This window comes from Cornus florida, unplaced genomic scaffold (assembly GCF_030987335.1).
Source record: "Cornus florida cultivar Cherokee Brave unplaced genomic scaffold, ASM3098733v1 CherokeeBrave_3.0.0_Hap2_Chr08, whole genome shotgun sequence".
Lineage (NCBI taxonomy): Eukaryota > Viridiplantae > Streptophyta > Magnoliopsida > Cornales > Cornaceae > Cornus > Cornus florida.
This window is the reverse complement of record NW_026775578.1, coordinates 37403672-37414882: the sequence shown is the minus strand read 5'-3', so window position 1 is coordinate 37414882 and position 11211 is coordinate 37403672. Positions and strand designations below refer to the sequence as shown.

Below are 11211 nucleotides of genomic sequence, written 5' to 3'. Positions count from 1 at the left end.
CAATACTTTTTGGATTCAAAATTGTTCTTTATTTGATATTGAATATTCACATTTTTCCCTTCATCGCTATTCAACAATTACGTACTCCACCCAAATGTACAATAATTCAAGAAAAAATAGATATAAACAGATAATTACTCCACAATTAACTTTCATTAATTCAACCCAAAAAAATTTTAAAATACAGAGAATGTACATTTACTTTGAAAATGTGGGGACAAAATGGAAAATGCTGCCCTCCACAATGTATATTTAAAATGTTGTACATATTTCGGCCTCGCTCCAATATTTTATATATATTACTTTCAGTGTCCAAAAGACCTAACTACTCAATTTATTCTATTCCTTCTGCTGTCAAGACCGAGTCATGCAAAACAAAATACAAGTCTTCTGTGACAGTTAAGTTTAATAAATAAATAACTATATATATATAGAGGCAACCGTCGGTGAGGGGAAAGATTAGTAGTAATACATAATTATATTTATATTAGTTTTTTAGTTACTCGCTAAACTGCGAACAAACCACTATAACATATAAAGTCTAGGATGGCAGGTAAGATTAGTAATAAAAAATTAGATTCCCATTACATATTTTATAGCTTGCAACTTGCTAAAACATTGGCCGACAACTAAACCCTTGTCTCGATGATACTGAAGCGCTAAGAAGAAAATTTACGCCTCTCGTGACTTTAAGAAGAATAGTTATTAAAAAGAAGCTTCCAACTCATCCATTTTATTTTGGTGTACCTTTCACCGTAATTAGATATTAATTTCCTGTTACACTAAATGCAGGGAATGGAGATGGACTGAATTATTATAAAATATATCAAACCTTATCGATATGATTATTCACAAACATAAATAAGTATTTTCCTTTCTACTTGACTTTCTCATCGCTTTCACATTTTCCACGAAATTGCTCATGTATCAAGCACCATATACATATACCAAACCCTCATAGAGAGTGAAGAGCACAAGCTTCTTATTTTCCTTTGTTTTTGTTCCCAATGGCTTCCACGAGCACACACAGTGTGTGTTTGTCTTCTAACCCTATCCCTAGATGGAATTACGATGTTTTCCTGAGCTTCAGAGGTGAAGACACTCGCAAGAACTTTGTGGACCACCTGTTCGATGCTTTGTCCCAGAGAGGAATCTACACCTTCAAAGACGACGAACAACTCAGAAGAGGAGAGGAAATTTCACCAGCACTACTGAAAGCGATCGAAGAATCTAGATTCGCTCTCATAGTTTTCTCCAAAAACTATGCTTCCTCCAAGTGGTGTTTGGATGAACTCGTCAAAATTGTTGAATGCAAGAAGACGATGGGTCAAACAGTGATACCAGTGTTCTATGATGTGGATCCTTCGGAAGTAAGGAAACAAACAGGGATTTTTGGATCAGCCTTTGAGATTCATGAGAAAGATTTCAGTGGGAACATGGAGAAAGTGCAGAGGTGGAAGACTGGCCTGGTGGAAGCAGCAAATATAAGCGGATACAGCGTTCCGGATACAGCAAACGGTAATTACAACAAATTTAGCGCATTCTTATTTCATTCACTTCTCTCGTAATTATATTGTATTTTGGATAATTGAAAAAAAAAAAAAAAAAAAAAGGGTCAACTAGGGAAAAAAAAAAACCCCTACTATCTACATAGTGCAAAAAGGTTCAGTTTGTTATAAAACCCTCCTATATTATTAATTTGGTACAAATAGGTTTGTGATATAAAATGATAATACTCTTACTTCAGTCGAATAAATTAATAACTATAAATACGGCCATGTAAAATGACCCTTTTGTCCAATTTATGTAAAATTGTGTTTGTTTGGGACAAGAATAAAGTAAACCTCAATTTGTATAAAATTGGGAAAAGTTAAACCAAAGAAACCTAAAACTAGATATAATAAAAACCGAAACCAAACAGTCCCTGCTATATAAGACACTTACTGTAGCACTATTTATCCAAAATAAACCTTACTGTAGCTTTACTGTACACTGCTTCTCTATTCCATTAAGAATTTGTTTGGTCGGCAGTAAAGTAAAGACGGACGGACTTGGAGATAGAAACGTAATATATATATATATATATATATATATATATATATATATATATATAATGTTGGAAGTAAACTTGGCTTCTACAGAAGAAGCAAGAAGAGAGAAAAAGGAAAAAAAAATGAGTGCTCTGTATTTGTTTTTGTATTTCTTCGATAAGTGGGTTATACCAATCACCATAAGTATAACCCACTCATAGAAGCAGTGTACAGTAAAGAAAAAAAAAAAAAAAGAGTGTTCTGTATTTGTTTTTGTATTTGTGAGTGATCTCTGCCACCAACAATGGTATCAGAGCAAGGATAGGTGAAAAACAAAGCACCCAAGCCAACAACGCAGAAATTAAACGTGATCAAAATCACATTTTGATCGCAGAATAAGGTCCAAAAGACCAAGACGAACACAAAGCCACATACGACGTTATACGCGCCATCTGAAGTTCTGCGCGTAGATCTTACACGTTGTCACGCGCCACACGCGTCTTCTCCTTCGAAAATCGGATTCTGACGAATTTTCCGACAAGTATCTGGTCACATCTCCGGCGAGCCGAGTTGTTCAGCCAATATTAGCCGAGCTGAGCCATATAAGGGGCTCTAAAGGCCTTGCCCTTTAACACTCCGGCAATACCACCACACTACTTTGGGCTATTAACTATGTGGTTGATAGAAAAAGTATTTGATAGGAGTAATATAATATATATGTATATATATATATATATATATATATATATATATATAATTTGTCAACAGCTGTATGTTATACAATTATATTATTGATAGGAGTAAGTAATATAATAAATATAAATATAATTTGTTAATAGAACCGGTTCGGTTCTTTTGGACTTGGGACCGGAACCGAACCGTAATGCAACGGTACCACAATTTTGGAACCGGAACCGAACCATGAAAGAACCGGTACCGAAGCATTGGTTCGGTTCGGTTTGGTTCCAAATGGTTCTCCGGTTCTACTGGTTCTTTGTGCACCCCTACTGTTTAATCAATCAACGACTTCTATCTATGATGATTGACCCCACCTCCAGTTTCAATTCCTTCGATCCGAGCGGTTTCTTTCTGGCCGGTGCCAAGGAGAACATAAGCAACAACTTTTCTGTCGCAAAGTTGTGTATTATGATGCGATGATGTCTTTAGTTTTAGTTGTGAGACATTTTGATTGGATTTGTAGAGAAATAGATTGAAGGTTTTTAGGTTTTTAGAGGTGAGAGAGAGAATAAGAGGGGGTGGTTGGGAGAGAGAGGGTGGGGAAGTAGTGGTGGTGGCAGAGGGTGGAGAGTGGCGTTGGTGGCAGCAAAGGGTGAAGATTGGCAGCGAGCAGTGATTAGGGTTTTGGAATGGAGGTGGGATTGTTGAGAGATCTTCTCGAGGTGATCGCATATAGGTTCTACCCTAGGTAGCATAGACACGAACACGGGTCAGAGACACGATAAGACACAGATACGTCGACACACTAAATCGTCATGGACATGATACGACACGGATACATCAACACACTAAATCCTGAGAAAGTAGGCATGGATATGGCGACTTTTGACTATATATATGATGTCAATTTTTATTTTTAAAAAAGTTCTGGACTTTAAAATGTGTTCATATGATTTTCAAGATCACAGGCATGCTACTCTACATGTGTTTGTGTATATAAGAAGTGTTAGAAATGTTGGTCAAGTGTCAGGAGACGTGTATGCAAGTGTCGGCGAAGTGTCCAAAATAATAAAATTTAATTTTCAATTATGGACACATACGTAAAGTGCCGGACCGTAAAGTATCGGTGTCGACGTCATGGATACAACTCACTCGTAGAAGTGTTCTGGCTTTCTAGTTTCTACTCGTTAACCTGTTAAAAAGGGTCAATTTCATTTTTTCAATATCATATATTTTTTTTAAGACACGGGTTGGATTATTGTTGGGCCACATCACTTGTGAGGAAAATTTTCATCCCCGTAGGGGAGTACCCAAGTATTGTCCATAGGTTTATAGGCTATTGTATGTGTTGTGGATTATATATATATATACACAAACATATATCCCAAAATTAACATTTTCCCCCTAGTTTACCAAAATTAACATTGCATTTGGTTATATATATATAATTTGTAGTATAATTAAAAGAGAGAAAATAGAGGAGGTGGTGGCAGTGGAGAGGTGAAGAAGAGAGAACATAAGAGGTGTTGGTGGTTGAGTGCAAGAGATGGTGTGACACATACAATAGTTGTATTAGAGATGAGGTAGTTTGGTAATTTTACCACTAATGTGTGTGACGTTTGGTAACTCTGAGCAAGAGATGGTGTCCGTGACACATACAATAGTTGTATAAGAGAGTTGATCAATAAATAAATAAATGGAAATAAAAAAAGTTGAGACTACTTTTATTAATGATTCCCTAGAATCCTATGTAAAATATCATAAAACAAGGCAACTTGCCTAGAATGTCATAAATATTTGTCAATGTGCTTTAGATGTGTAGTTCTTTCAGTTTCTCATTACAATTCTTTTATATTCATGTTGGGGAAGTTCAATAAAAAAAATTAACCAACATTGCATTTATTTATGTTTCTTCATTTCATTATTATTAATTAAAAGTTTTCAACTTACCTCATGGTTGAGATTCTAACTCTACAGGCATGAGTCAAAATGTATCGTACAAATAGTTGAAGAGATTTTCAATAAACTGAATAATAAACTGAATAAACTGGAATCATTGTTGTGTGAAGGGTTGGATGAGGTTCATTTTATAGGAATATGGGGAATGGGGGGAATAGGAAAAACAACTACTGCCAAAGCTGTTTATGACCGGATCTATCATCAGTTTGAGGGTAGCTGCTTTCTCACAAATGTAAGAGAAGTCTCAGAAAGACAAGGTCTGGAAGCTTTACAAAAACAACTCCTATCTGAAATCCTTATAGGGAGTAATATAAAGATAACAGACACTGTTAGAAGAGCAAACATAATAAAATCCAGACTAAGTTTTAAAAGGGTTCTTATCGTTCTTGATGATGTGGATAAACAGAAGCAACTAGATGCAATAGCTGGAGAGCATGGTTGGTTTGGCGTTGGGAGTAGAATCATCATAACAACAAGAGATAAACATTTGCTAACTGCTCATGGAGTGAATGAATGTCACACAGTTGGGGAATTGAATAAAGATGAAGCTATCCAGCTCCTTTCTTGGAAAGCCTTCAAACAAAGTTTTCCTTCTGAAGGTTATTTGGAGCTGTCAAACCGGATAGTAGATTATGCCGGTGGTCTTCCATTAGCTCTTAAAATTTTGGGTTCTTTTCTATATGGTAGAACAACGGATGAATGGAAAAGTGCATTGATAAAGCTGCATAGAATTCCTAACAAAGACATTCTTCAAGTGCTTAAAATCAGTTTCGACGGACTGGATGAAATGGAGAAAGAAATTTTCCTTGACATTGCATGTTTCTTCAAAGGGAAACACCAGTGTTATGTAACAAGAATACTCGACAGTTGCGGCTTCTGCCCTGGGATTGGAATACCTGTTCTTATAGAAAAGTCTCTCATAACTATTTCAAAAGATCAGTTTTGGATGCATGATTTGATACAAGAAATGGGTTGCTATATTGTTCGTCAAGAATCTCAAGAGTCTAGAAAATGTAGCAGATTGTGGCTTCGAGAGGATGTTTGTTATGTGTTGACAGAAAATACAGTACGATAGCTTGTGAAAAATCAGTCATTTTACTAACAGACATTTTATTAATGAAGCCACATTTTGTAATCCTAGTAGACATTGTATACTTTACCTTTTTACTTGTGCTCTCTGTTGTTAGGGGACAGAAAAAATTGAAGCCATATGCTTGGAACTCCCTGAACCAAAAGTTTTTGACCTTAATTCTGAAGCCTTCACAAAGATGAAGAAACTAAGGCTATTCAAAGTCCACAATGTGGTGTTCAGTAAAGGCCCTGCATATCTTCCAAATGAGTTGCGGTTGCTTGATTGGCATGCATACCCTTCAGACTGTCTGCCAGCAAGTTTTCAGGCAGAGAATCTTGTTGAACTGAGGATGTGTTATAGCAGCATTAAACAACTTTGGAAGAAAATAAAGGTATGTTTAATATTATATATTTTTTTTGACTTTATTGAACATACTTTTTGTGTTCATGGGAGCCAGTTATTCTAATACTTTCCATTTGTTTCAACAGCCTATTGTCACGCCCCGCCTATGGAGGTTGTGCCACGCAGGCGACACGCAGACGCTGAGGAGGACGCTGCATGGCAACTGCATGGCAAGTGGAGTTTCTAGAGTCTTCCGAAATAGTCTAGAGTTATGTGGAAGATTCTAGATATGTGTAAAAATGTGTAGAAGTGTGTGGAAGGTTCTAGAGTTCTCCAGAGTTGTGTGGAGTAGTATGGAGAATTCTAGAATGTTGTAGATACTAGTAGATAAGTATGGAAGTGTGAAGAAGGTGGGAGAAGATTCTAGATAATCAATCTCCACCGTTGGTTAGAATGCATCCTAGCCGTCCATTAGGGATGGGGATGCTTATAAATAGAGGTAGGACTTCATTTTGTAGGCAACAAGTCCTAGAGTGAGTCTTGAGAGCCTTGTAGAGAGCTTGAGTGCTAGCCTTGTACAAAGCATTCTTTGGAGTAATAGAAGTGTTCTTTCCTTGCCAACTTAAGTGCCTTAGTGTGTGTGAGTGTGCAAGCCAAGTGAGGAGAGGGCGAGGGCAACTACAACACTAGTAAGCGCACGAGGGGAGTGTGTTGGCTAAGGTGTGCACGGGAGTTAGGCTGACCAAGTACTTGCGAGAGTGAAAGCAACGTCTTGGTGCCGCACGGGAGCAGCTAGAGTGGTGCTGAAACTCTAAGCCCGTGACAGTTGGTATCAGAGCAGGTTCGTCAAGGGAGCTTTGTTGGAGTAGACATGGCTAGCGGAGGAGACCACCAAGTCCACATCTTAGAGCAGAGCTTGGAGGAGAAGCTTGCCACACACTTGGTCTACACGGAGACTAAGTTTAATAGGCTCGAGAGAAGGATGGCGGAGCTCTACGAGCTGATTGATGGCATCGCCAACAAGGCGCAAGAGAAGGAAAGGGACTTGCATGATCTGGTAGACGACTTGCGCGTGGAGATTGCCGAGTGCAAGAAGGAATTCTCCCAGGCGCGCGAGGTCGTGGTGAAGCCAAGGAAGAAGAAGGCGCCGGAGCCCAAGGAGTACGATGGGGCAAGGAATGCGCGCCAGATTGACAACTTCTTCTGGCACATGGAGCGGTACTTCGAGTGCATGGAGATCGAGGATGATGAGGAGAAGGTGCAGACAGGCACTATGTACCTCACGGACACTGCCGCTCTATGGTGGAGGCAGCGTTTCACCGGTAGAGGCGCAAGAGTAGTTGACACATGGGAGGAGTTTAAGAGGCAGCTCAAGAGGCAGTTCTATCCCGAGTGCGTTGAGGACCTCGCCATGATCAACCTAAGGCGCCTGAAGCAGAAGGGCAGCATAAGGGAGTATGTGAAGGAGTACTCCAACTTGATGCTGGAGATCCCAGAGATGCCGGAGCGGCAACGCGTGTGCTTGTTCATTGATGGGTTGCAGTCTTGGGTAGCCACAGAGCTGAGAAGGAGGGAGCCTAGAGACTTGGCATCCGCAATGGCTATAGCGGAGCGCCTTGAAGACTTTAGGCACGATGACAAGAGGGCCACGTCTCCCAGGAGGGACCACGGTAAAGGTGGGGGAGACCGTCGCTTCAAGAAAAGGGGCTCGCCCAAGTCAAGTGATGATGAGCACAGCGATGAGGAGAGACGCCCACGCCATGATAAAGGCAAGGACCATGGAGAGAGGTCTAAGGCTAGTGGCAAAGGGGAGCGCCGCGATAAGGGCAAGTGGGAGCCGAAGTGCTACTTGTGCGAAGGGCCGCACATATTGCGACACTGCCCCAACAAGAAGACCATGAGCGCCCTTGTGAAGGATAAGGGCAAGGGCAGGGTGGACGATGCGGGCAGCGATGAAGATAGGTGCATGGGGGCTATGCAGATGCTGAGTAGCATGGCGCATGACACCAAGAAGAAGGGCAAGGCAAAGAAGGTAGCTGGGGTGCGCTATGTGGATGCGCAGGTTGGTGGCAAAGCCGTGCAAGCGTTGGTAGACACGGGTGCTACACACAACTTCATTACCCCGGAGGAGGCGCAACGACTTGGCTTGGAGATGCGCAAGACGGAGGGCTGGATCAAGGCCGTCAACTCCGAGGAGGCACGCGTGAGTAGAGTGTGCAAGGAGGTGGAGCTATGCATGCAAGGATGGAAGGGCAAGGCTGACTTCCAAGTTGCAGAGATGGACGACCACGACATGGTGCTGGGGCTGGAGTTCATGGACAGGAACAACGCCGCGCCACTACCATGCCTTGGTGCGTTGATGATACTTGGAGGCGAGGAAGGCAAGGCCGCATGTATGGTGCCGCTCGTGGGCAGGAAGGAGAGTTCAGAGGTGGCAGTCAACACGATGGAGCTAGTGAGGATTTCACATCTCCCGAAGGGCGCTCGTACGTTTGGGCCAAGGACATATGCGCAAGTGCTGATGACCTGCGAGAGGCTGGGTCAGCTGAAGAAACCGTGACGAGGGCGTCACGAAAATGGGTGGGGGAGAATGTCACGCCCCGCCTATGGAGGTTGTGCCACGCAGGCGACACGCAGACGCTGAGGAGGACGCTGCATGGCAACTGCATGGCAAGTGGAGTTTCTAGAGTCTTCCGAAATAGTCTAGAGTTATGTGGAAGATTCTAGATATGTGTAAAAATGTGTAGAAGTGTGTGGAAGGTTCTAGAGTTCTCCAGAGTTGTGTGGAGTAGTATGGAGAATTCTAGAATGTTGTAGATACTAGTAGATAAGTATGGAAGTGTGAAGAAGGTGGGAGAAGATTCTAGATAATCAATCTCCACCGTTGGTTAGAATGCATCCTAGCCGTCCATTAGGGATGGGGATGCTTATAAATAGAGGTAGGACTTCATTTTGTAGGCAACAAGTCCTAGAGTGAGTCTTGAGAGCCTTGTAGAGAGCTTGAGTGCTAGCCTTGTACAAAGCATTCTTTGGAGTAATAGAAGTGTTCTTTCCTTGCCAACTTAAGTGCCTTAGTGTGTGTGAGTGTGCAAGCCAAGTGAGGAGAGGGCGAGGGCAACTACAACACTAGTAAGCGCACGAGGGGAGTGTGTTGGCTAAGGTGTGCACGGGAGTTAGGCTGACCAAGTACTTGCGAGAGTGAAAGCAACGTCTTGGTGCCGCACGGGAGCAGCTAGAGTGGTGCTGAAACTCTAAGCCCGTGACACTATGGCCAAGTTGAAAGTCATCAATCTTAGTCACTCCCATAGGCTATCCAGGACCCCGGACTTCACAGTTATTCCGAATCTGGAAACACTAATTCTTGAGGATTGTACGAGTTTGGTAGAGGTTCACCCATCCATTGGAGTTTTCAATAGGCTTGTCGTTCTAAGTTTGAAAGACTGCAAAAATCTGAAGAGATTTCCAAATGGTATTCACTTGAAATCTCTTGAGACTTTTATTCTATCAGGCTGCTTGAAATTAGAAAAGTGTCCCGAAATCTTGGGGGATATGGTATGTTTATCAGAACTTTATTTGGGTAGAACTTCCATAAAAGAACTGCCATCATCAATTGAACGTCTCACTATCACATGCCTTTGCCATGTCATGCTTAACTGCCATAAACTTATTTTCCTCCCCCTTCTAGTTTTAAAAATGCACCACTTCTTGTGCATTAAGTATTTTATCAGTGATCAACCTTTCTGGAATTAAAGCACTCTGCTCCTCACTAATGATATGAGTGAACAGTGGTTTGAGCTTATTAGCCAATATCTTAGCGAAGAGTCTAACAAATACATTGCACAATGAAATGGGCCTAAATTGGGTAATTATCGTTGGCACTTTCACTTTTGGATCTAACACAATATTGGTTGAATTTAAACTTTTAAGCAACTGACCATGCAATAAAAAATCATTGAAGGCATTTATCAGGTCATCTTCACCACCCTCCAATTCTGCTGAAAGAAAATTGGAGTCATTCCATCTGGCCCAGGAGCTTTTAATGGTACCATGTCCATAAGAGCTTGATACACTTCAACTTCATAAGCTTCCCTCAATAGTTGGTGATTCATTTCATTTGTAATTCTGGGTTCCCACAGGCTCCAAAAATCATCATCATTCACTGTTCCTGTTGAAGTAAACAAATTTTGAAAATAATGCTCAGCTTCTCCTCGAATTTCCTGATCTGAATCAACCCAATGACCTTGAGTATTCTCCAGCCCCTTAATTACATTTCTACTACTTCGTCTCATAGTGGCTGCATGAAAAAATCTGGAATTTGTATCTCCAAGTAACAGCCACTCTTTTCTGGATTTTTGTCGCCAAAACTGCTCTTCCTTTTTCCATACAGCATTTATTTCTTTCTATAATCTAGAACACTCCCCTGCCTTGTAGTCAATCTCATTTTCCTTTGCCTCCTTCAGGCGAGTCTCCAACTGTTTAATTTCCACCTGGGAATTCCAATTTTTCAGCCGACTCCACTTGCTCAGTTCAAACTTACAATTTCTCCTTAAGCTTATATTGTAAAGTACCATGTCCCCTTGAACGCCAAGTTTGTTCAACAACTTTACTGAATTTCTCATCTTTTAACCATCTTGCATCAAATTTGAAAGTCTTCCTTTTAGGCCCCTATTTCCATGACAAATCAAGCATAATAGCTGCATGGTCCAACCCTACCACAATTAAATGTTGCACTGCTGTACCAGGAAAATGAACCCTCCAATCAATAGTTGCAAGTGCTCAATCCAACCTTTCCTTCACATTCGCCTGCCCATCCCGATTATTGCACCAGGTAAACGGATATCCCAAATACCAAATTCCAGCTTTCCACCATCTCTCTAAAATAAGTGTGTATGTTATACACATATACTTTCCATTGGTATATGTGTATATATATGTATGTGTGTGTCTGTTGAATTCTATATCCATAAAAAGTAAAAACTACAAAAATAAATATGTATTTTCGGGTTTTCTTTTTCCCGCTAAGTAACATTAAAGGGTTAATTTGTATTTTTACACTGATTAGTAGGGATAGTTGAGTTAATTCAATTCATTAAAGGGCAATTTTGGTATTTTTAAAAAAATTGTGACATT

The 11211-nt window shown here is 40.7% G+C and overlaps 1 protein-coding gene across 1 annotated transcript; it reads left to right on the top strand.

Annotated features, from left to right (window-relative positions):
- The first annotated feature begins 626 nt into the window (after positions 1-626).
- On the top strand, positions 627-9831 carry LOC132270065 (TMV resistance protein N-like). The gene is made up of 7 exons (XM_059771276.1): positions 627-1564; positions 4686-5739; positions 5855-6130; positions 6923-7204; positions 7319-8104; positions 8210-8567; positions 9338-9831. Exons 1-7 carry the CDS (start codon positions 1008-1010, stop codon positions 9829-9831), a joined length of 3807 nt encoding a protein of 1268 aa, XP_059627259.1. The 5' UTR covers positions 627-1007.
- The last annotated feature ends 1380 nt before the right edge of the window (positions 9832-11211 follow it).